Here is a 26,616-nt window from a genome sequence, read left to right on the forward strand (position 1 = left end):
ACATTCGATATTACGTTGACGTCATTGAATGACGACTATTCATTTTGATGTTCCTCATATGATTGACCTGTCATTCAATATTACTCAACAGAAATATTAGTTTGTTTTTAACATTTCTATGGACTTAATCTGTCAAATCTGCGGTGAATTGTTTACTGTTTCACCATGTGATCCAATGTGATCGTTATTGTACTTTTAAATATTTGTTAAATTTTACTCTTTTTTTATAAATGCAAATCGTTTTGTCACACAAAATTACCATAAATTTTATGATCAGTAGTTCAATTTTGGTTAGTGGCGTACAAACTAGAATTAAATATAAAAGAAATTGTGTTTTTTAGTTGCTATTTTAGGTTATGTTCCATTAGCCTAGCTTTGATACTGAACATTTGTGCACATTATTTAATATTATATTATATTAGCAAACAAATTGCACGATGGACGACATTCTCAAAGATACCCGTTTCACCAAACTCGTGAATGATCCTCGGTACAGACAAATACCTAAAACAGAACGAAAGGTGAAAATAGACAAACGGTTTGAGTCCATGTTCAATAATGACAAGTTCAAAGTGAAATATACAGTTGACAAAAGGGGGCGACCGGTAAACCAATCTTCTGCGGAAAACTTGAAGAAATATTATGATCTAACTTCCGATGAGGATTCCGATGGAGAGGATTCGGATGATGAGGACAAACCTGATGATTCCCCCGAGGCTGTTGAAGATGGGGAAGGGAATGAATCTTTTGGTGCCTACGTCCTACGACCAAAATCAGACTCCGAGGAAGAGCCTGATAAGAGTGATGGTGAAATTGATGAAGAAGCAGAAAAGAGTGACACCGAAGTTAAAAAGGTGGTTTTAACAGACGAATTGATTGGTGGAAAACTTCCAAAGGAAATTAAAAATAAGCTTAGAGATCTTGAGGTGGATTACGCCAGAGGAGAAGGTAAATTTATTTTTTATATTAACACACTTTGATCGGGTTATTTTTTCGCCGGCTGACCGCTGAAAACGGGCGAAAATAAAGGTCCCGCGCGAATTTGTTTTAAATCGCTATATCTTCGAAAATAATGGAAATATTTCAATAAAATTTTCTACATACTAACTCAGCATACCCAAGCTATAATAATAAAATTTCTTGCCGAAAACCAAGTATTATTTCTAATGCAACATAATAAATCGAAAACAAAGTCATTGTTGAGTCATTAGGGTTCAATTTTTTAAGTATAAACTAGGTTTCAATTTTATAAAATTACAAATTATTATATTTTCACCAAGCCCAAATTATTATAAAAACAAAAAAAATTGCCACTTCTCTAGTATCGTCAGAGTAACACATTATTACTCATTGAAATACCACGTGTGCAATTGCCCCTCGCACGGTACGGCGGACCAAAACCATCGGAACGTGCTAATAATATTGGTTATTTTTTCAAATGAAATTTAAAATAATCACTTAGCGTAGAATGCTTCTCGTATTGCTCACATAATATTGTTTATTTTTTTCACCATACACTATTAGGCTTAAGTTTTTAATCACCTTTTTTATAATCAGTTACAGTTTACGTCTAAAAATTGTTCATCTAATATTTCCTTGTTCTTCCTCCATATCACTTTCTTCAGAATCACTGAACTGTAATGGCATCACTGACATTCTTCTCCTACAAGGAATTTCTTCACTTCCACTAGATTCTTCTCTTTCACTATGGAATTCAGGCAAATAATTACTAGAACAGGCAGATTAATTTTTATGCGACAATTTCGTTATCACTTTTGTAATTTTCAGAATCCATTTTGAAAGGTTTGAAAAAGCAAATATAAATATTATCTCCTCGGAACACAACCGTAGGACAATTTTCTTTTTAAAAACTGGCACGCACTTGTAAATATTTATTATGGTCCGCCTAACTGTTGTTACATTAGAGCTTGCTTATTAACGTAACTTATAGTTATAAGTTGTTACATTAGCATTCCAGCCAAGTAATATGCTATATATGAGTGAGTACACAAGCTGAGCTTGTACTCCAATCTCCAGGGTGTGGATTATATATAGTCAATTTCCCAAATGAAACAAGTCTCTTGATATGAGTTTTTATTGTACAGGTAATACAGGTAATACAGGTTATCAAACAGATCTACAAAAGGTACATAGCTCTTTAAGGCCTGACTTGTTTCTAGCAATCTATTGACTCTAAGGGCTCTGATTGACAAAGGTATAATATTAGCTCACGTGTACTTTACGGTGGATGCGGTGAGACGGTCAGCAGGTGCCATAGGCAGGGGCCTAGGCAGGGTGCAGGACGGAAGCCGAAGGACTGCCACCGGGGCACGCCACGCTGGACGACAAAGGACGCCAGAGCGGCGGCTGGAGGCGCAGAGACGATGGAGCAGGGCGGGGGCACTGGTTGGAGGGCCAAGGGGCTCCCCACAAACAGGCTGGAGCGGCAGACGCCCAGGACTGAGGCAGGGGTCTATGAGTTCACTGTTCTCAGCCTGGCGTGGACGGTAGGAAGGGCGGCCGGCATCAACAGGCGAGGAAGAGCTGGAGCACGGGTCGGTTCGCCAAGGGGTTCTTCACGACCCGGCTGTGGTGAGCAGAGGTGTCTGGGCCGTAGACAGCATGTGGCCCGGACGGAGGAGACATGACCCAATTATATAATGTTACGTGCTGGTGGGCCTCAGGCAGAGGGAGACATGACACAGCTCTACAATGTAATGGTGCTGGTGATTCGGGGGATCCCTTTGAAGTGGAGAACTGGTACTCGAGAGGCGACACGCAAGGTGAAACAATTCCGCCGGTCCATTTTTACGGCGTCACAGATTTGAGCGGCAAAAGTTAACTCGGAACCAACACAGCATGTTGCAATCCGCGCGCTTCCCAGGGAACTGAGGCGTGGGTAGCTGGCCGCGAGTACTTGACCTGCTTTGGTCGCTCGCGGGGGGGGCTTGTCCCACTCTTTGGCGCGTGCCCCATGCCCTTATAAGGACACGTTTTGCATCTTAGCCATATGATTGGTTGTAGGTACTTATAGGCCTACGTGACCAATATCAGGTCGGAGACATCGCGGATGTACGTGTATGTATTGGTGTTCACCCGATTGTAGACATGCCGAGATGCGTATATACTAGTGTGTTTACACGCTCTGGGTGTATGATCGAATTCCGGCAACGCGTGAGCATATACTTAACTTTGCAGTTAGCTCTTGCAAGCTTTGTGCAAACATAACACTGTGTTTGCCGATACCTGCTGTTTTTAAATGCTCGACACTCTCCGCTCGCTCGCACCTAGGAGTTGAGTGGGTGCGGAACAGAGATAGAAAGATTTCTTTCGGGTTTCATGGTCATAAAAACCCTGGTTCCAGGAATTGAATTATTAGAATAACAGAATATGTTATCTAAATTACTTATTTCGTTGATCCTCAAACGCAATACCTATCAAGTGTCAGGTGTTCAATAATATAGGCCATTTTAGTTGAAATATCGATGTACACAAAAGACTCCAAGATAAATACAAAAAAAAGACTTGCATTGCAATTTGATAATTATGTACATATAGTTGGGACCTTTATAAAGAGATTGGTGTATAATGTTCATATAAAAACATCAGATAATTTCTTCTTTTCTGCCATTGAAATGAGGCGGGCGCAGAAGGTAGAACTACCCTTCCCGACGTTAAGCATCAATCGACCGAACGGGTAGAACTACTCTACCCGATTAAAGTGTGTTAAAATAGGTGGTACCTAACTGCTGCACTTTTAGAAACAGATTATGGGAATTACCATTCGTTCAACAATTACAATTACCTAAATTCGGGCCTGTGAATGTCCAGCGTGTCTGGATATATTTACCAAAAATTCACCCTTAAGTTTCTTTATTAATTGTATTCTAGTTAGTATTTTAGTAACCAGGTTAGAAGTTGTAAAGATATTAACTTGTTTATTTTATTTAACAAGGGGTCCTCTTCAGTGACAGTTCTTCTGATGAAGAGTCTGCTGAAGAAGAAGAGCGTGTGGAGCACGGATGGGGAGAACTGGATGCTGATGCAGAAACAACTGATGATACCACTTCTAGGTAACCACTTTAACTGGGTTCAAGTTTTCATCAGCTTGGTTTACTTTCTGACTTCGGGGCCTATCTTATAATTATTTTATTTCATTTATTAGTCTTAAAATAGATCCACTTCATGTGGTCTAATATAAATTTGAGTACATTTTAACTCATGCTTCTATGTAATAATATGTACTTATGAAATATATATTTTTTTACACTTAAACTTCTTAAACTAGGTACACTTTTAATTTCACTTGTAACTAAGCTATACATTTGGATTTATTTATACAGTAAATCAATTGTGGGTTTTTGTTTTGTTTTTTGTATTTTTTAGTGTGATTTTTTATTTCTGTCTTGTGTGGTGTGTATGGAAGTCTTTATTATATTGTAGTTTGTCTCTAAAGTATGTTGATAGTAAATTAATAAAAACTTTATGGTTAAAACTTAAAACGTTTTAGATTTGTATCTAATTCCTTAAGCATTTTCTGTATTGGTTTATTTTTATTATGCTCTCATTATGAGGCGGATGTGTTGTAAAATCTGTTACCGCGTGGAGAAATGTGGAGAGATGCAAGGCTGATGTAAGCGTAATGAATAGGATTAAGAAAGGGGTGCTTGGATGATGAGAAGTGAATGAATTGAGAAACGAGGGTAAGGAAATTTTGTGTCTGTAAAGGGAATGGTAGAATAAGTCGAGGATGCCCGAGAAATAATGTGTATCAAACACTTGAATTGGGTCATATCGATGGTCGGAAGAACTGTAACAAAGGAGTGTGTATAAGAGGGAGTTATATTTTTTTAATGGTAAATGTAATATAATTTAATCCACAATCAGTTATGCGCCCATATAATTCAGCTTAGAGCTTAACTTGTGATTGAAGTTTTAGCATTGTATTTTGAATAATAATTAAGTGTTATAATTTTCAGACTAGCCCTTTGTAATATGGACTGGGACAACATCAAGGCTTCAGATCTTTATGTCTTATTTACTTCCTTCCTTCCTCCCGGGGGACTCATCAAAAGCATAACCGTGAGTACAACTTAATCAGGTTGTTTCCTACGATGAAAGATTTTTTACAAATGTGTCATATTAATTAGAGCATGCTCAGGATGGAATTTTTTTGCAATGTGTTTTTCTTGCATAAATCAATACCTGCGGTTGGTGTTAAGTGGGAATGTAAAACTTGTCACCATCTACATAAGGAGTATTATTGTTAGCGGCCCGATTCCAAATGGTACACGTCGTGGTACATGATTAGAATACATTGATCCAATACACAAGTAAATTTGAAGAAATTAATACATTTAAACTTATGATTTAAAAGTTATATTAGATTTAGTACATCAGTGTATGGTAATACATTTTTATGAGAATACAAAAAAATTGCCTCACAACCTTATGACAAAGCTACAATCTGTTTTCTGAATCAGCTAAACCCTAAAATGGGGGGCAATTAGAATATATTATCAATATTAAGCTGTTTTTATGTAAGTCTATTTATCCTGATTCTGTGGTGCTTATTTCTAGATTTATCCGTCGGAATACGGAATACAGCGAATGAAAGAGGAGGAACTGCGGGGACCCATGGAATTAACTGAAACTAAAAACAAAAAGACTAAAAAAGAAGAAAGTAGTTCCGATGAAGATGATGGAAATGAAGAAGGTATTTTTTTATGTTTACACATTGTCGTCGGGACACGGCATTTGCCGTTTTTGGCGGACTGTCGCACAACTGCGGGACACGGCAAATGCCGTTTTTGTCGACTGTCGGTTTTTGGCGGAAAACGCCACTATACGGGTTTGATATCAGTGTGAAATAAAACGCCTTGAAGGGTAATTTGCTACCTGGGTGCTAAGCGACAGTCTGTCGACGTTATTTGAGATGCCTTGTCCGGATTGGCTAGTGTGCCGCTTGTAAAGGCGTCGCCACAAATCTACAGTTTTTTTGCGATCTCAATCTCCAGTTTAGTTTGAGTCATTTCACATATTGGACCATTTTTCATACTGCTCGCACTGTTTTGTTTACTGTTTGGTATTTTATTGTTTGAATATATTAGCATTGTATAGGACTTTATCCCTACAAAAATGTCTTTACAAGCCAATGCACTTATGGTGTGTGATGGATTATCAACAAATGAAGTGTACTGATTCCTTGAAAGAATAAATACTATCATTCATAAGTGGAATGGGCTCTTCAATTAGGCAAGGCAACCGACTCTTTTTTGACAAGAAGCAATTAAACTTATGAGTTATTCAGTGTTCGCCTTCGGCCTAGGCGACACTGTTCAATATTTACACGATCAGATTTCATATATCCAGAGATTGTAAAATTGCGGGCATGGCAAATATATATTATTATTTATTATATAACTATATGATATAAATAAACATGTTATCTTTTACATGGAATTTTCAAATATTGAATATTGAATGCTATTTACTGAATTAATATCAGGTTTTTATATTCAGCTTTGAAATGTGGTGAAATTATGATGTAATCAAAGCAATTATAATTTATTTTTGATGATCAAATGTCACATATGATTTCTTTGAAAATTTTAATCGAAAATATTATTTGGTTTAGAAATTGTATCAATTTTAAGAATGCGCTAATCGTGAAAAACACCCGCTATAAGCTAGAGTCTATTGTTTGAAGCGCCCGACTACAATGTGTTAACAAATACATTTTTTAAAGTTCTGCTTTATGTGTACATTAGCGTGTGTCGCTCCCTATAGAGAGAAAAAAAATTGCCTTATTTTTAAACGCCTGGGGTCTCAAAAGTTGCGTATGATCTGTAGCTATTCGAAAACGTAAAAATAAATGAAATTTGTGTTCACTATTAGCTCGCTAAAATGGCCGGAAGTTTTGAAAAAAAATTGATTTCGTGATTTGGGAAAAAAATAAAACAATGGGTCCATATTTTATATTTTGTAGCACACTTAATTTTATTTCCATAACTGCAGTACAAAGAACGAAAAATAAATATTTTTTTAAACATATGTGATGTGTTGGTTAAAAATATAAAAGGGAAAAATAACACTTTTTATGGTTAAATTCAAGATACTAAACAATAACGTACAACAACATTTTTGACCAAAATACAACGAATAAAAAATAATGGATGCTCAAAATTGAATGATAACATATTGTTAAAACAGTAATTACTTAAAATCTTGCTTTGGATTAAAATTTGGCATTATGTTTCTTGAAAGTTGCTTGGCGTAAATATAACCTTTCCTAGCATTATAACCAGCAACAGAAGACGCCTCTGTGGTCAACTTCACACACCTTTCCACTGATTGTGTGTGGCAAGGAAATTTAGGAAAATCGAACCTTTTTACATTTCCTTCATCACACAATTTAAGTAATTCGTCCGTTTTTACGTTGGTCAGGAGTGGAGGTTCTGTCAGAATTAAATCTGTGGCCTGCCAGTCAATTTATTCTATGTAGCTATTGCAGCTTAAATTAATTTTTGGAATTGTGAACTCTCTCACTCATGAAGTTTGAAGGGCCCTATATTTAATGATCCTTCTACATCCTAGCTCCCTTATACATTTATTGTCATCGGTTAACATTGATAGAATAATGTTTTCCGGGTGTGCAAAATATGCGTTCCTCTGAATCACGGGGTCGACAATAGCTTTCAATTCTCCTGAAAGATATCTGGAAATGCTAACCATTTTCCAGAGATTACGGGCTCCATCTATACAAGACCTATTGCACTTTATGGTAAACCATGTTGGAGCATAAACTCTCACAATAAAGGTGGCCAATATCTGAAAATTTTCTGTTGAGTTTTCCGTTGCAACATATAGCCGTAATATTCTGTTTGCAGTTGTTAGCCACCTGGCATGAGACATTTTCCCTGGTTTTTTCCTTGCCAAATCTACAGTTATCATACCTTTTGGCACAGCCAGACATATATTATGTAAATAAATTTGGTCCGTGCTTAATTTTTCTGTTATATTTTCCGGTATGGATGATTGAATGGGAACAAACCGAATAATTTTAACGTTCTCACAATTTTTTAAGTTTCTTCCGATTGGTCCCGAGAAAGCTACAGGTCCGCTAGTCGGTCCATCTAATGAAGATAGCAGATGTCGTAATGATAGTTCATTGGCGTGCAGCTGGCATATAAACCATTGCAATGGCTTTCCAAGTCTCTGTTCCATTCTTGTAATGATTCCATTTTTCCGGCCAGTGTTTGTATTTGTTCCGTCACAACGAACTGCAACAATTTTCTCCATTTGACGATTTTCCTCTTCCAAAAGAGAACATATGGCATTAGCAGTACCAGATGATGGCGTAACGTGTCCGAGATACACTGATCCTGGCTCCTGCACAAGCGTTATGTGTCAACTTTTATTCGTTGATAAAATTTTCTTCCTTTCTTGATAATAAACATTGCTTTGTCCTTGCGCCCATCTACAAATAAACCTTCGATATTTGTCAATTTACGGCTATTTAATAACATATCTCTAGTTTGCTTTCTAGCTCTTCATAATCTACTATGATCTATAACGAAAGATGGACCAGCTTCATTTACATCTTTTAAAACCGCATAAGCAATGGCAGCTGCTGCTCTGTGTGATACGCCGTATCGATCACAAATTTGAGATAACTTCGTCAAGGGATTCTTCATCTTCGAATATTGTATATTTCGAGGAGATAATGCATCATGAGCCACTGCAGATTGATGATCATCACTTAGCGCTGGTTCCTCATCAGAATCTGAAAAACTGTTGGAAAGAAGCGGAAGAAGAGTAGATGGTTTTTCTAAAGGTCGTGACTTATTCGGATTTACAATCCTTTGCGCCCTTGTATATTTTTTACGAAGTTTTTGCGTAGTGTTGAAATCGATATTTCCCATAATCAATCATCTTTGACTACGTTGATAAGTCCAATAATTGAAAATTAAAGCAAACTAAATGGCAATGGAAAACGTTTTAGTGGATTTTTATAATTTTTTTGTTAATTTCGGTATTCTTGTAGATTTACTTGCATTAATAAAATTGATTTTTATATTTAATTTTTGTCAACTATACGCAGTTTTTAATAATAAACAAACGTTAAAAGGTAAAATTATTGTGAAGAAAATATTAATTACCATTATTTAAAAATACATGTTTTAGGTTTTTTTTCTGTTTTTCAATGCATTTTAGCGAGCTAATAACCATTTTTAAAAAAATAATTTTAAATGTAGTTCTCATTTTCTTTGTAAGACGCAACTTTTGAGACATCAGGCGTTTCTGAATTCAAAAGTTGAAATAATTGACACACCCTAGTGTACATACACCTATCATGTTAAAGAGCAATGTATCTCACAGAACTGGGGAAAAAATTATGTAAGTAAGTCTAATACTTGGTGTGAGTTGTGTCAAGTGTTGAAATATGATTGTGGATGAATCAAAGTACCGATTTAAATTTAGTAGAAGTCTCACTAATGTGCCATTCTTATTCTCTTTTACTACCCTTATGTAGAAATAAAGGCAATAACCGTATGGCACGATGGAACTTTAGCTTCGTTGATAATATGTTGACATCCAAATTGATTCTGTTTGACAGCAAGATTGCTCTTCCCACCGGCATGACCATTGGCAAGTTGGTCCTGCAGATAGACCAGTCTGAGCTGTCGGTGACGGAGATAACCACCGGGAACATAGAAATGAATGCTCTCCATTACAATCGAGTTTTCAAACCATCCACGAATCAGTCTGAAGAAATGTGTAGCAACGTGTACATCCCCTCTGACCCGTAGATGGTCCATTCCGAGCATACTCAATAGAAAGTCAGTAGGATAGAACCACGGGTAGTAGCCGTACTCCTTCATGTAGAGAAATCTGTGATGGTTAATTTTTTAATTTCCCTCTTTCCAGGTTCAAAATATCACATGGAGAAACTGCGAAAATACCAACTTAACAGATTAAAGTATTACTACGCAGTTGTGGATTGCGATTCTCCCACCACGGCCAACAAAATCTACACAGACTGCGACGGCATAGAGTACGAGAGCAGCGCCACCAAACTGGATCTCCGATTTATTCCTGATGATGTTACTTTTGACCAGGTAGGCCGCATCCATTTCAATCATATGTAGATATAAGTTTCCTCTACTGCTGTGGTAACAATGATGATATTTGATCTGCTAAGCCTGTAGCCATACTGTATCCCAAACAAATTATGTAACAGAAAAGTTACAACAGTTCTTAGCGGCAGAAGTTTAACACAAGTCTGTGTTTACTTCCAAGTTAATATTCACGATTGACACTAAATAGTAATAAGATTATCTGTACTTGCTATTACATGTGATTGTATTTTGATCAGCAGAGCTAGGCAATAGTATATGTGTATTTTTTACCAGTCTTACTTATACATATAGATTCCCAAATACGCCGCTGCAGCGTTGGTATAACTATTCAAGGAAGAGGGCCGAATATTGCTTGGGTTAAAATCATTACTCATAATAATATTCATGTCTAAGGTTTTTACGCTATCTTCACCTTGTTCCAAACTTTAAAAACGTGGTCACTTTCGCATTTCCTTTTTTGTTGCTTTTCCAAAAAAAAACTCCTAATTTTTTTCAGGTAACATTTGCAGTGTCATTTACCCAGTCTGTTTTATTCGCACCGAATTCTGACCAATTCGATTATGTGTACTGTATTAGCTTTGGTAAAACGATATTTCGATTTAAAATATTCAAAGAAAATAGGAAATAAAATATTATTAATTAGAGGATGGTGCTGCAAATCGATATGCGACAGATCGATATTTGTCAAACTTTGCGAGAAAACATCAACAAATTCTTCACATTGCCGGCGCTATTCTAGCTGGCGTGCTGGCCCCCGCCAGCCGATATAAATCTGACAGCTACTAATAAGGCTGGTATACGCATCCGCAGCGATTATGAGTAACGCTTTCCGCTATCCCGACCTTATATGTACAATTGAAATCAATTCTCCCATCTGGAATATTCATTTACAAGCTATTGAAAGAATACAAAATAAATTCTTACGTTTTCTAGGTTTTAAAATGGGTATTCCAGCAATTTTGTTGAACTACAACACTCTTTCAAATTAAATGAATATGCTTAAATTGTCAGACAGAAGGATTTTCACTTTTATTATTTCTATATAAAATTTTAAATGATGCATTTGTTGCATTAGTCCAGAATTGCTTGCATTGAAGCTTTCGAATTCCGCTATGTATTACCAGAAGTCGGAATTTATTTCTGTGCAGAAATTCTGGTACTAACTACCATATGTATTCCTTATTAGCCAGAAAACTTCTGGAGGGAAATAATTATACGGAGTCAGTGGACATTTTTAATTTATCAGTTAACAGATACAAGAGATATGTATCATAAATATTTACATACTATGTTATTATATAATTTTTACTAATCATATTTAAAAGCCCCTAAAAATGGCGTTAATGAAATAAATAATAATATTTATACCGCGATTATGAGTAAGACGGTAAAGGTTCACCTTTTAGTCTCTAGAAAGAAGATTAGATGTAATGTACTAGAATATTGTTTTTATTGACGTTTTTCACCACAAAGATGGCTGTGATCCCCCGAAGTAAGTTAATGTAGATCTGATCAAATCAAATAAATTAGCAAAACTTGTAAGCTTTATTCCTGAGAGTGTGTTCATGAATTGTGACTATTAATTTCATAAAGTTTTGGGTAGGCAAATTTTGAGATCAACTCCCCATCGCAGGAATCTGTTTTTAAGCATGTTTTTTTTTAATTTCAGGAAGTCCATGACGAGTGCCTGGAGATAACAGACGTGGGGCGATACAAGCCGCGGCTGTTCACCACCACGGCGCTGCAGCAGGCCCGAGTGGAGCTGACCTGGGACGCAGCCAACCCGCACAGGACCGAGGTGCTCCGAGGGGCAGCCGACGGGGACGTGCACGACGAGGACTTGAAGAACTACCTCAATTGTTCCTCGGAAGAAGGTTGGCATTTCTACAATCTAAGATTTTATACTAACAGCATCTCTATTTTATACTAACTAATAATAATAATGAAAAAAATATATATTTACTTACCTAAATCTTTAGTAAAATGGTAGAACTTCATATTTGAATGATTCCTGTTTGATTTTCTGAAAATAATATTAATTTTCATCACAGAATCACTAAAATTTAGTAAAGTAAACATATATGTATATCTTAAAGTAATTTTTTTCAATTATTACTTTTAGATGTTGTTTTTCTTTTTGTCAAAAAATAAGACACCAGTTTGATGATGCACACTTGGTAGAGTTAAACCAAAGATATTAGAAGAACGAGATTTGCTATGTTGGCCGCCGGACCGTAGGCGGAGTACTACCTAATTAGGGTACAGTATGAACTGCTCATAGCACATCTCGTTCTTCTAATATCTTTGAGTTAAACCGTTCTGCTCAAAAATAAACAATTGTGAAAAGTTAACAAGTGTTTTTAATCACAATATGTAGGTGAATCTATTTATTGATTTTTATACATTTTTATAGAGAGTGAAGTGGAAGGGCTAGAAGAAAAAGACAATGAGGACACGGAGAGTGTAGCCACAACAGTGGATCCCATTTCTAAATACAAGGCACTTTTACTGGATATTGAAAACAATGAAAACAAAAAGAAAAACAGAGGCCTAGAGATGGAGATCACCTGGGGACTGGGACTAAAGGAGAAGACGGAGAAAATGATCAACAAGAAATTAACTAAAGGTATGCAAGCACAAGCATTTCATGTTCGTATTTGCTTTTCTATCTAACTTTTTTGAATCCAGGGGATGTTGTTTTGTTTGTTGTAACTCCCGCAATCTTATAGCTCTTCAAATAAAACTTCGGGAATACACAAACCACTGTGTATGAATTGACGTAAATTATAATGAAGCTGGTAGACATAGACAGCCAGTAGGCCAATGTCTGTATTATACAATAGTAGGAATCTTTTTCTGAACTTGACCTTGGTAGCAATGGCATTTATCATGATCCTGTAATTCTCTGTAATATCGGTAACTCTGAAATAATGCTACTAGTACCATCTGTGTTTAACACAATCAACTAATATATCACACTTTATGGGGGTTTTTGTATTCTAGTGATTAAAAAAATTATTTCAATTGTAGGTGACAAATTAACACCATTCGAGGAACTGGTTGAAAAAAGAAAAGATAAAAAGAAAGCCAAGAAGCTAGAAAGGAAAAAACAAATTCAAAAAGAAAAGGAGGGCGGAGGCGACGAAGATGAAAATGGATTGAGCTCCGATGATGTACCTTCCGATGTAGACATGAACGATTCTTACTTTGCCGAGGAATTTGACAATCCAGAATTTAAATCCAATAAGAAATCAAAGAAGAAAAATTCAAAACATCATAAGGAATCAGATTCCGAAGATGAAGAAGAGCTGCGTAAAAAAGCCGAACTAGAATTACTGCTGGACGATGACGACGGCAGGGAACACTTCAGCTTGAAGAAAATACAAGAAGCGGAGAATGAAACCAAATCCAAGAAAAAGAGGAAACACAAGGAGAAGATGAAGCACAAGGTGCATGATAAGGGTGCTGTACCAGATGGTTTTGAGATAGACGTAGCTGACCAGCGCTTCTCCGCCCTCTACACCTCCCACCACTACAACATAGATCCCACGGACTCTAACTTCAAGAAGACCAAGGCAATGGATACCTTGATACAGGAAAAGTTGAAACGTCGACCAGCAGAAATTACGGAAGAATCGACTCAAAGCAAAAAGCCCAAGAAAGACGCGGCCATGAGTGTCCTTGTCAAAAGCATCAAACGAAAAGCGCTCAATGCCAGCTGTAAATGATTCATGTAACATGTAATTGTACAGAAATTTATTTAAAGTATTTTTGTAAAGCCTTAAAATAAAGACTACCATTGCGGTGAAAATAAATTTTCTTTCACTATTTTGTTTACTAAGGACGGGTTGTTTCGGAGAATTTGAACAATTCCTGAAAGTTAATTTTCAAGTTCTGTGAAAGATTTTTTCGAGTTCTGTCAAGCATCTAGTCTATAATTTAACCCGTCCTTAGTGTAAGGATGGGTTGTTTCGCAGAATTTAAACAATTCATCAAACTTCAAAGTTAATTTTCAAGTTCTGAAAGGTTATCTTCAAGTGCTGTTATTATATCATTATTGGCCAGTTGTTTCCATAAACTGAAACAATAACAGAACTACATATTAAGTTCTTTTGAAAATGAACTTTGAAATTTGACGAATCGTTCAAATTCTGCGAAACAACCCGTCCTAAGAATCAATCAACCCTGGTGAAAGACCACCATCCAGAATCGAAAGATTGCTTGAACAGATATAAATAGTTAGGTACTTCTCAACTCATCTCCTTCCAAAAATACTCCAACCTGGAATGCCATCATCACACTGGCTCCGGGATGTCTGATTATGCGCTAATTCACCAGGAGCACAAGAGCTCGGAGAGGAAACATTATAGAAAATACTCCAACCTGGAATGCCATCATCACACTGGCTCCGGGATGTCTGATTATGTGCTAATTCACCAGGAGCACAAGAGCTCGGAGAGGAAACATTATAGAAAATACTCCAACCTGGAATGCCATCATCACACTGGCTCCGGGATGTCTGATTATGCGCTAATTCACCAGGAGCACAAGAGCTCGGAGAGGAAACATTATAGAAAATATTCCAACCTGGAATGCCATCATCACACTGGCTCCGGGATGTCTGATTATGCGCTAATTCACCAGGAGCACAAGAGCTCGGAGAGGAAACATTATAGAAAATACATACAAATTAGTACAAAGTATATCAGGAAGTCATAATGATGAAGGGGTAACCAAAAGTTTTGTAGGAGTGTTCTCACCTCTCCATCAATTTAGGAATAGACAGTCTACCAAAAAGGAGCACAAAAGTCACTGTAGAAAACATATGTACAAACCAGATGAAGTCCGTGACCTTCTTGTTTTGAAGGTCAAGTGTGCAAAATTTCATCCATCTCTGAATAAAACTAGATTTGTATATAACTATTTGGGTATTTACAAAATAAATGCCTTGAACGATGGAGATTTCCGGGGATTCGGTTATGGAATACATATTAATTGTTTACGGATATTAAAAATAAATTTGTAAGAACTAAATTTAAGCAGACATCGTTCAACGCCTAGAGTGGGACGAGACCTAATGGATGGGACAGTCATTGTTCTACTGAGCACAAGGGTTCAAATATCCCAGAAACGCATAATTCCCAGAGATACAAGCTAGAATTATTATTAAAGTCCTTAACACACTTTGGACGGGAAAGGTATTTCTACCCGTTCGGTCGATTGTTGCTTAAGGACGGGAAGGGTATTTTTACCTTTTGCGCCGGCTTCATTTCAATGGCACAAAAGAATAAATTATCCAATGTTTTTGTATGAATATTATATGCCAATCTCTTTCTAAAGGTCCCAACTATATGTATATAATTATCATATCGCAATATAATTCTTCTTTTTATATTTGAGTCTTTCGTGTACATTGGTATTTCAACAAAGGGACCATTTATAATTAAATACCTGACACTTGATAAGCAATGCGTTAGAAGATAAACGAGTAAGTCATTTTTAAATTTTTTTTATTTAAAAAAATAAATAAAAATAAAGAAATAAGTAATTTTTTCAGTTAGTCATTTTATAGCTGAGTTTAGTATGTAGGAATTTTGATTAAAATATTTTCATTATTTTCGAAGATATGGCGATTTAAAACTTTTTAAACCTTTATTTGCGCCCGTCGCCAGCGGTCCGTCGGCGCAAAAGATACCTGGCTGAAGAACGGCTTTTTCATAGAAACCTTTACATACAGCGCCCTTGAGGTGATTTTTCACAAAAGTTATCCAATTATTAAATTTAGATTTGAGGTCGTAATACCCTTTTAATATATAATGAGTTTTAGCAAATTTTAAGAAGAACGGCTTTTTCATAGAAACCTTTACATACAGCGCCCTTGAGGTGATTTTTCACAAAAGTTATCCAATTATTAAATTTAGATTTGAGGTCGTAATACCCTTTTAATATATAATGAGTTTTAGCAAATTTCTAGTACGGATATTTGCTATTTTATTTATTTGTTTTAATATTGAAATTAAAAACTTCAATTTTGCGTGATTTTAGAGACTTTGAAATTTTTTATTGCGTGTTTATTATAATAATTTTAAAATTAATCTTGTCATACTTACAGAGTAAATATAATGATAAATAAAATAAAACTTTGTAAAAATACTGTCATTTTAGGTATAAAATAGAATTTATTTGCAACAAATTTGTTATTTTTTTATTATAAGGCAAGGTTTATAAGACAAGATTTTATGCATAGCACAAAGGAAAACAAATTATTATAGTCGCCTGAAATATAAATACAAAATGAAAACATATCCCAAGAAAAAATTAATGCCGCCGACGAGAATTGAACCCGTGCCTTCTGATGTCCGGTCAGGTGCTCTGAAACCACTGAGCCACGTCGGCTTATTTCCAACACGCCCAATAATTCAATATGTACTAGTACTTCAATCAACTATTATATTTTTTCACCTGTTAACAACCAACTTTATTTTTGTAGGAAAGGCTTTGTTAGTATTAAATTTCCCACTAGATGGCCTCGAGACATATTATATCTACATTTGTTGGTGAAATATTTTGACATTTTAAAATTTGCTCTTACTTTTACTGGGGAGATATTTTTAATTTGCATTCATATTTCAGGCGACTAATTATTCCTTATAATAATTTGCAACAAATTTGTGTTCTAACGTAAATCAGTCGTTTGTTTGCCAACGAAAATATTTTTTATCATTTTTATTTTTTATTTCATTATATTACTAGAGTAAACAGAGCAAAATTATTGTTTTAAATAATCATGAAACTCACAAATAATTGCAAAAATGTAATTCTTTCAGCCTATATTTTATAATTTAAAACACAAATAAATAAAGTGCACGTATCCGTACAGATATTTGCTGCACCTTTGAATTAAAACATATAATTTTCAGTTTTGTTGGGTATTTTGGAATCTAATCCAAATTTAAGTTTTGTATGAAAAGGTCCGCGCAGCCATTCGTCCCCCTGAAAGTGTTACGTCTCCACATATCAATATAAAATTTATGAAAAATCTACTAATTTTCAGTTAACATATCGGCGAGTCCCACATCTTAATCGCTGTGTAATTTAGTGAAATAAATACTCAAGCAGACTTTCTGAATAACTTGTTTCTCTCTCTCTACCACCTTTGTTCTACACCCACTAATGTTTGTTTGAATTTGCATGGACTCCATGTACAACGCTGCATTAGGCTAACGCTAATGATGCAAACCCAGCCCCCAGAGCACAGACGTTTTAACAGGCTAAAATGATTTAAAATATATGTCTGGTTCATTCAATCATCACAACTCTGGAGTCATTTATATGCATTGCAGAAATACTTGTAATGGGCATTGAAATTGGCAATGTATTTTAAAGATATATAGAATCCATCCTCAGCAGGCACCGAATAGCTGCTTTCTTATGCCGTACATAAACTAAATGAACTTTTACTATTTTGTACTATACTATACTATGTACCTGCTTAAAATAAATTGATAAAATGCACATAAAGGGAAGAACATTAATAAATCACAATGGAATATTTTCATAATTTATTAATTTAAAATTTAACATAATATCTCACTGGTGTAATTATGACTCTATACCTATGCTATTCCAGCAGGAAGATGTTGAAAACTTTAAGTAAACAAGGAGCATCGTGGTATTGTGAGTTTTAAAATTATTTTAGAATTATAAGTAATAAAACAGGTAACTAGGTGTAAAAAGGTTTACTAAACCTGTTGTCAAATGATAAAAATATTAATAATTATACATAATACATAGTATTCACAACATGACAAAACCATCTGGTGATCATAACTGAACTTAATAAGAGGTGCAAAAGAAAAAATTAACCCTGTTATTATTATTATTAAAGGCGTTTAAAATTTTACACAACTGATTTACCATATATTAACGATTGTTTATCAGTTGTGAAAATTTTAAAACATTTAATTGGTAAGGCCCTAAATGAACGTACAGTACTCTTCCATTAATCCGCCACTCTAAAAACAGGGTAAATGTCCAATTAGTGAAAGCGGCGCATAATAGTCCATTTATACAAAATAGGCTCAAAATTACAACAGGTATTTTGTAAAAACAAACAAATACAGCAATCGATCTTTCGTAAAATTTTCATTTTTCATTTAAGTTTAAGATGTGATGTTTTTACGCTTGCTAGAAGACAAAACTAACAGAAACACACGCGACAGTTGCTAGAATACACCTCAGACTAACCGAAATGTAATAAAAGAACAAGGATGAACCCTGGTGACGGGTAAAATGGTCAACTCTGGCAAGCTAGACGGAGGTGTAGTTACTGAGAGTTTAAGAGTAAGATAACCCAACCCGTCGGTGAACAGAGCTCAGCGCTCGAGATTAGGTAAGAGGTGGACAGAACAGGTACAAACGTTTTAACGTTTAGAAGTTGTTTTATGATTTAGCAACGAGGGTTCTTCTTATTTCGCGGCCTAAGGCTGCTCCGAGTGGAGGGGGGACAGCATTACCAATCTGCAAAATAAATCAATACACGTTTTAACTAAATTCTTAATTCTAAATAGAAATTATAAGCCAAAAATCATATGGCATTGATCATTGATCGATTTGTGACAATGATAATAAAATAAACTTTCTATAGCGCCCTAAAAAGTGTTTTTAAAGTTGTCAAAACAAGTTTCTGACCTTAAAAAGACGGGTCATTCCAAGATTATGGACCGAGCGTGTTGAATGTTCGGTACCCAAACTTGGAGCATTCATATGGGAGGATTGAAAAAGTCTATAGGATGCATCAGACATGGCCAACCAGGCGTGAGTTGCCCCTGAGTAAGATTATCAGTCAATTAATGGTGCCAGCCTATTCAGTACTCTTTTTGCGACTAGAAGCCAGTGTTGGCAATCTCGTAGAAGAGGACAAAGTAAAAAAAATAAATTATTGAATAATTTATTTATACAGCGCAGTTTTTCGTGACAAATCAACTCAAATGTGACGGTTGATCAAACTGGCCCTTAGCTTGATATTTTAAACTGATCTTAAGAGATGGACAAAGTTTACGTCAATGATTCTCATTAATCGTTTAGAGAGACTCTCGTGTGATGAGTATTTTGAATGAAGCTTTATCAACAATTTGTATTGGCCGTCCCCGGAGGCGCTTTAAGGTCGTTAGATCCTGCATACCCTGTCACATTCTTGAATAAAACACCTTTTGCAACACTTCCTTGCAAATAGGGTAGTGGAAGCATGGCACAAACTTCCACAACATGTCTTTGAAGGTACAAGGTTATTGTTTAAGGCCAACATGAAACCAATACCATACTTGATAAAGCGACATTTTGATTTTGGTGTTTAACAAACCTTGTATAAGTAATATCGCAAAATGAATGTATAAGGTCGACACTGCAATCGCAGTGCTTCATGACGTGGGTGGGCACAATTCTTCAACACTGCAATAGCAGGGCTCCAGCTTCTAAGGGTTAACAAATAACAATAATAACCTGTCTGTGCTTGTCTTGAATGGTGCCGGCAAAGGTGTAGGTGTCGGGGAAACCCTGGGAGCGGGCACACTCGCGCACTGTGACCACGCGGGGCTGCTCGGGGTGCAGCACGCGCCCCTGCTTGCCCATCGGCTCGGGATCTGTCACAGTGGTGCTGAAATAGCCGTCCCATGAAACACGACCTGCAACACCAAATTATTTAAATCATTGGACACTCTGATCAGTTGTTGTAAAGTACTGAATTTTAACATAATGTAGTTCCGAGTGAAACTAATGAAAAGTACATAACGTGTTCATTTATTATCTTAACTTAGAATGCTGAACGCATGAAAAGTTTAATCATCATAAAAACTTAATCTTACCGTACAGGCCGGCCCAGTTATTGTGTCTGTTACCGGTGTGAGGAAGACACCAGGGGATCAGGGTGTTGTCCTGCTTGTCCATGGGCTCACAGGGGCGGCGGGAGGCACAGGCACACACGCCCCGCAGGGCCCCATTGGCCCCCCGACCATTCTTTGTGTCGTTGTGGCGGTACTGCAATACCTAGTCAACAAAATATGTTTGTGAAATGAAATTTACAATTAGTTGTCAGGCTAGTATTCAGTTAAATCATCAATAAAGTCTTACTAACCTTTGATCTGGAGCCATCAGACAATGTGACAGCAACATTGGGAAGATCTCTCCAGTCAGAGCCTGGTGTGGTTGGGATTCTTGTGATTCTGGCTTGAATCAGAGGCGCCATGTTCTTGCAAATATGGTCTCTTAATCTGGCAGACGGATCTTTACTACGGATCATTCTCTGGAAGTGGCTCTCGGGGCTTGAACCATACTCTATCTCCGGCTTGACGGCTCCGTTGGACACAAATGGTAAGTCACTCATGGCATCCCGGATGGTGCAGGTCCTTCTCGGGGCGGATTCATCCCAGATGATGTTGGAGTTGAAGCGCTTCCCATCGATGGCCACGGAGAGAGTGCACGCCCGGCGGCTGAACACGTGAGTGGGCTCCGGGTACAGGGGCAGACCGTAGCCAGGGGCCGAAGCCAGGATGATCAGCCGACGCCTCGTCTGCGGAACTCCGTAGTTCCCGGCTTGTACCACTCCGAATGTGCACTGGTAACCCATTTTCAAGAGACACCGCAGCGTCAACTTCAAGACCATGCCTTTCTTGAAAGCGACAAAGTTACGAACATTCTCGAGAATGAAATATTTGGGACGATAGTAATCGCAGTAAGATAAGTAAGAAGCTACTAGTGAATTTTTGAAGTTGGAATATTCGCGAGAGTTAAATCTGTTCATTCCCGAGAAGCCCTGGCAAGGTGGACCCCCGCACAGCAGCTCCACCTCCCCCCGCCTGGGCAGCAGGTGCCCCTCCGTGCTGTGGGTGCTGCCATCCATGGCGCTCTTCAGCAGGGTGTTGCAGTCTTCGGTGTAAACTGTACACTTGGGATTATTCAGCTGGTAAGCCCGGGCAGCGGCGGACATGGACTCTATGGCCCAGTGACTGACGGCAATGCCGGACTGATGGAGACCTTCGGAAAGTCCGCCGCAGCCAGCGAACACATCCAACGTCCTCAGTGGCTCCACTTTAACTTCCTCGATCTTAGACGTTTGATCAATCTCCACTTTGGTGCCTTTTCCTTTGCCCTTACCCTTCAATTTTCCTTTCTTTATTCCCAGATTTCCGATGCTCTTGGCCAACTCCGGGGCCTCTATGAACTTTCCTTCCGCCTTGTGATACGCTTGCCGGAAGTAGAATCTATTGAAATCTTGCGCAGACCATTCCGCTACGGTTGTTTCCTCGGGAATGTTATCGATGTGCACTAACTGACAGGGGCCCATGACGGCGGAGAACTGTATCTCCCTCTGTTCATCCGACCAGTAAACCATGTTAAGGTCATCAGCAGTGTAGTCTTCTTTGGAAGTGTTCTCGGGGCGGTAGAGCACGTTTACCTTCAAGTATATGTCCTGGGGGTTGATGAGGGGCCCCTCCCCTCTGGCGAGGACAGCTGCGATGTACCCCACACAGAATGGTTCCACCGTGTCCACGTTGGATCCACGCATGTTTGAGTCGCTTTTTCGATAGTACTCTGTGTAGATAGTTTCATCCACTTTATCAATTTTAGCTTTGACAGGATTATCTTCACTGTGCATGTTTTTAAACTTGAACGTTCCCGGTTTAAGAAAAACGCCGCCTCCCTTTTTAAATTCAACATCTCGCCACTTGACGGCTTCCCATTCTGACTTGTTGGATTCCTTCAGGCTCTCGGATTTCATCTCCACTTTGTTAATAACTTTAGGAATAGTTAGGGCATACTTCTTGCTCTTTCTATCGCAAGACGGACAGAAGCGATGCTTCCTGGATTCATTAGCGCACGGTGGATCCGAAGGAAGATCTTCAAATCTAGCGAAGAGTTTGTCATAGAACTTTTGATAGTAATAATTCTTTCCATCATCTTCCAGTAATTCATCTTTATTGTCTTCTCCTCCGAGGTTGAACCAGTCGGCGGGGATATCCCTCTTCTCTACGTGAGCGAGTCTCAGTACGGAGGACAGGGGAGCCCCATTGCAGCATCTATCAGCGAGGAACACTTCGCGCGGGTCACTGACCTCCCCGAGAACTGATTCGCTGGCCCTAAAGAAAACTTGGCCATGGAAGAATCCAGCTTTGGGGGTCATGGCTTCCTTCCACATGTACGTGATCTTGGTCACTAGATGGGGAATACTGGGAGACATGGTGTCGACCATCACAAAGTCTCCAATCTGGACTTCTAGATCATTTATTTTAACCCTTTCGTAATACATTTTATTCATTTCTGACTTCACAGGCTCTCCGACCCACTGTATGTTCTTAACTCCTGCCCCGGTGAGTTTCACGGGTACACCGTCTTCCATAGAGTCGGAGTTATTCTTCTCTGAAAGTTGTCTGTATTCTTCTTCATCTTCAGGGTCGGATTCTTCAGCTTGTTCTACGGCCATGTTGGGGCAGTTCCTCTGCACGCAGGCCTTCTTGGTCTTGCCAGCGCCCCCAAACTTGCCCATGGCGCGGCAGGCCGTGCACTTCCCGCAGTCGGGCAGCTGACACGTGTCGCAGATGCCGCACCGCTTCCTCCGCACCACCATGTCTTTCTCCGCCTGCTGCTCCAGTTGGTTGGAGAAGAACATTTCAAAGGTGTTTCTGACCAGAGAAGTCGTAGTGGCTTTGGTCCACGAAGCAGCAGCGGCTTTCTTTTTATGTTGAAGCTTTGGCTTAGTTTGTCTTTTACCAAACTTGATTCCGAAAAGTTTGATGAGTTCCCTCATGCAGGGCAGGGTGATGAGCGGTGGCTCATCTTCGTCGTCAACTTCCAAGCTGACAACTTGGTCACAAATATACCTGGCGTGCTTATGCAACATTTCTTCAGTCATCATCATGTCGTCGAGTTCCGGTATTGAGCTCTCTTTAATAACCATGAGTAAATCCTCGTAAGTGGGCTGCAAGTAGTGGAACTCTTCCAGATACTCTATGGTCACTTTGCTGATTCGGATTCTCTCGTAGAAGTCACCCATGACGCATGTGTACTCTTCACTGGGCTTTAGCAGGTTGTACTCTCCAAATGCAGTAGAGAGAATAATGCAATTCTGTTGGCCACCATCGAAACCGTGGATGCCCCTGAAATAGAACAATGTAATGTTATATAATGTGAGCATTTTAAATTTATGTAATATGATTTAAATGGAATGATGAATGAATAATTTACCATTCCACAATGGGGCCCACTTCCTTGACAGGAAGGGAATCGGAGTCAATGTCGGGGGAGTCGCTGCAGATGGACTTGAGGTACCCGGACATGTAGAGACGCACGTCCGACTCAATGAGGCCCCCGTCGATGGGGCACAAGTGACCCTCGCGGTCGTACAGGGAAAACCCCGTTATGTTCACGTGGGGCCTCTCCGTAATGTCCCCTTCGTCACCTGAAGTTATTAAAATGTGTATATTTTTGAAACAGGTTTTTCTGTTCCCTTGAAGATTGTAAAAATGTTTTTCCCAAAGAAATATTGGGATTTTTCAGTCAGACCGTAGTTATGAGGAGAATGGTTTGTTTTAGAAGAACCTTTAACCTGGCTTGACTTTTTTTAGATTACAAATTTAATGTTCTTGATGTTTTAAATATGTGTGTATCTTAATTATTATTAAAGATTATATAATATTAATTTACATTGGGTGTTATTTCTAAAATATACTAGGTATATTCACGTGCTAAAGAGAATTAAAAAAAGCTACATATCATACAGATCGTAAGTTATACATGACATAATATGTAATTGTGAACAGATTGTAAGTTATACATGATATAATATATCATATATAATTTAGTTACTGACCAATATGTGACAGTCAATGAATAGATACATATGTAATCCGAAGTTGAAAATGTTCAATCAATTAGACCAGAATAAAGGAAAGATTGAGATTAGTTCATTTAGTTTACCCAGGGACAAGCCTACTTCCATGGGTTTATGTCTTTAGAGGGAACAGCACTTTGTGGCAACGGCTAGCTTTAATGTGACTAGAAAAAGCTTCAGTTGGACAAAATTTGGTTTGAAAGTCAGTGAACCGGTCAGTGGCTAAGTTGGCATCTCATCTGAGTCCCACCCAGGCGTAGTGAGTTCAATTCCTTGGCTGGCTAGGTCCTTCATCACGACATAAGCAACATTTTCCGCTTACTGTGATGGTAGTAAGAGATTTTCAAATATTGTCAGGTCATTTGTGACCCGGGAATGTTTCTCTTCTTAAAAAAAAATGCCATTAAATTACAAGAAGTAAATTAAAAAGGAGCACTCACTGGTGGTGAGCACCAACTTCTCATCAGTCAGGGCAATATACTCCTCCACCGAGTCCTGCGGGTGACCATGGTAGTACTTCACTTCTGGATCGTTCACAATCTGGCAACAGCTCGCGCATCGCTCTACCAAATCCTTGTTCTCTATCTTTTCAACGTCCTTTTTGTCATTCTCTTCTTCTACGATATCCATTTTAACATCCTCATCTTTGCTAACAGTGTCATCTTTGTCAGCAGCGTTATCCCTGTTGACAGCAACATCCTTGTTGGCAGCAATATCCTTGTTAACAACATTATCCTTATTAACAGCGTTTTCTTTGTTAACAGTATCCTTACTAGCAGCGTTATCTTTGCTAACAGCTTTATCCTTGGCACTTTTTTGGGAAGTTGAACTAGGTGCTGTTGCTTCTTCCACCTTATTAGTGGGGGTATCTTTATTGCTTTCCGTTGGGGTTTTAATGTCAATCGCCAAAGAGTTTTTTTCATCGACTTTAGGCTTTACTGCTCTCTGTAATGAAGGTCACATTGAAAATAGATGTACAAGCAATGATAGGATAGTTTAATAAATATTACAGAATGGTCTCGATAGCTTCATATCCCACGCATTTGACTTCATTAAATGTATTGATTATGGTGAATATATTTACGGTGCATATAATACAGGCACTGCCAGTCCAGATGTTCTGATGCTGATTGTAATGTTTGAAGAACCTTACAAAAATGTTTTGCAGCTGTCGTCAGAACATTGTACTAAAAATAGTTGTGGCAACGTCTCTCCACATGAGTAAAATGTTGTTTATTATAATTAGATAATTTGTACGGCGTTGTTTTGTAAAACTAACCTCAAGGGCACTGGACCCATTTGAAGAATGAACAAAGTAAAAAATGCGATCTCGGCAATGAAGCAGAATTCTGTTTATCCGAAGAAGCAAAAAAATTGGAATAGCTTTTCTGTTTGGAAATCTTAGGCCAACCTAACTATTTTTAGCTCAAAACATCATTCGCACGATGTACTTTGGATCGAAATTTAACTGTCAAAAATAAGACAAGACGCCATATTGTTTCTCCATACTTTTCAATTGAAGAAAAAAGTGTTGAAACTCGGGCAGGTGACATAAATAATAAAAAATCACCTGGTCATTTTCTTCCTCATCTCGTGGCCTCTTCTTGCTGAACATGTCCAGCATAGTCGGCTGCTTTCCGGTGGATTGGCGAGCTGACGCTCTGGTTTTTCTAAACAAAATTACAGATCAAATAATCTTCCCGAGATATTGATAATCATAATAATAGTTGCACAAAAATATAAGTCATTGAATTAAATAATATTTCTATGGAGGATTCTCAAGAGAGGACAGAATCATAAACTCTAGACCTCAATCCTCAAAGTCTATACATATTTAAATTTTATATACTTTCATGTAATTGTTTCTTCAAAAGTCTACTTTAAGTGGTTGATTTAAAGTTGTTTCTTTCTTCCCAAAGTATGCTTGCTTTGGCATGGTTTAATAATCTAAAATATGAGAGATGTATAACTTTTTGTAAAGGTAACATACCTGTTAATATTTTTCTCATTGGGACTCTGATTTTCATCAACAGGCAAGCTTCTTTTCAGGGCTCGGCTGGGAGTTTTAGGGGACAACTTAACAGATTGGTCACCATCCTCAATATTCGACGGCGGCAAATCCGTACCAACTGGCATTTTGCTTTGTTTTAAATAATCACACCAGGCTACGAGCAAATCATTTAGTATCACTTACTGCCGTTGGTAGATAATGTTCTTAGCAAATAAGTGTAAAACAATGAAAAGCCAATATATATTGTGTACAATACGACACGAAAATACTATTGGGGCAAACTAAAGCACATTTATTTCCCTGTTTACAAATTGAACAATTCACTATGACAGCAGAATTGCATGAGATTTGGCGGGAACGAGAATTCCATAGAATACAATATTCCAGAGAAACATAAATATTTTTCGCAAAGTAATTTACATTATAAAAAAAAGCATTCGTCAACAATGAAACACGTGTGACATCACAGGAAAATATTAGATGGTGACGAGTACAATGATCGTGAGCGCAGGAATTTAAAATGGCTTTAGACTTTGCAAACTATATTACTCAATGCTTCCTACAATTTCCCTAAATTA

At 37.7% G+C, this 26,616-nt stretch overlaps 2 protein-coding genes across 2 annotated transcripts; one reads left to right on the top strand and one right to left on the bottom strand.

Moving 5' to 3' along the window:
- The first annotated feature begins 141 nt into the window (after window positions 1-141).
- On the top strand, window positions 142-13,957 carry LOC149420150 (ESF1 homolog). The gene is made up of 8 exons (XM_089636423.1): window positions 142-948; window positions 3,956-4,073; window positions 4,980-5,082; window positions 5,581-5,716; window positions 9,931-10,121; window positions 11,812-12,016; window positions 12,556-12,768; window positions 13,173-13,957. Exons 1-8 carry the CDS (start codon window positions 438-440, stop codon window positions 13,868-13,870), a joined length of 2,175 nt encoding a protein of 724 aa, XP_089492549.1. The 5' UTR covers window positions 142-437; the 3' UTR covers window positions 13,871-13,957.
- Window positions 13,958-17,861: 3,904 nt separating this feature from the next.
- On the bottom strand, window positions 17,862-26,354 carry LOC149420151 (DNA (cytosine-5)-methyltransferase 1.S-like). Its single transcript, XM_089636005.1, has 8 exons — window positions 26,018-26,354; window positions 25,598-25,697; window positions 24,468-24,972; window positions 23,382-23,595; window positions 20,275-23,293; window positions 20,006-20,186; window positions 19,644-19,825; window positions 17,862-18,662 (listed from the first exon to the last, which is right to left on the bottom strand). Exons 1-8 carry the CDS (start codon window positions 26,161-26,163, stop codon window positions 18,585-18,587), a joined length of 4,425 nt encoding a protein of 1,474 aa, XP_089492131.1. The 5' UTR covers window positions 26,164-26,354; the 3' UTR covers window positions 17,862-18,584.
- Between the last annotated feature and the right edge of the window lie 262 nt (window positions 26,355-26,616).

The sequence above is a fragment of the Hesperophylax consimilis genome, chromosome 10, assembly GCF_061612785.1.
Source record: "Hesperophylax consimilis isolate HC1 chromosome 10, BYU_Hcon_1.0, whole genome shotgun sequence".
Taxonomy (NCBI): Eukaryota; Metazoa; Arthropoda; class Insecta; order Trichoptera; family Limnephilidae; genus Hesperophylax; species Hesperophylax consimilis.

Coding starts and splice junctions, on each gene's coding strand:
- LOC149420150 (XM_089636423.1), top strand. CDS start 438: ATGGACGACATTCTCAAAGATACCCGTTTCACCAAACTCGTGAATGAT. Junction 949..3,955: donor GGATTACGCCAGAGGAGAAG/GTAAATTTATTT, acceptor TTATTTAACAAG/GGGTCCTCTTCAGTGACAGT. Junction 4,074..4,979: donor ACTGATGATACCACTTCTAG/GTAACCACTTTA, acceptor TATAATTTTCAG/ACTAGCCCTTTGTAATATGG.
- LOC149420151 (XM_089636005.1), bottom strand. CDS start 26,163: ATGCCAGTTGGTACGGATTTGCCGCCGTCGAATATTGAGGATGGTGAC. Junction 23,596..24,467: donor GAAGTTGGTGCTCACCACCA/GTGAGTGCTCCT, acceptor TAATAACTTCAG/GTGACGAAGGGGACATTACG. Junction 18,663..19,643: donor TTCAAGACAAGCACAGACAG/GTTATTATTGTT, acceptor TTTATTTTGCAG/ATTGGTAATGCTGTCCCCCC.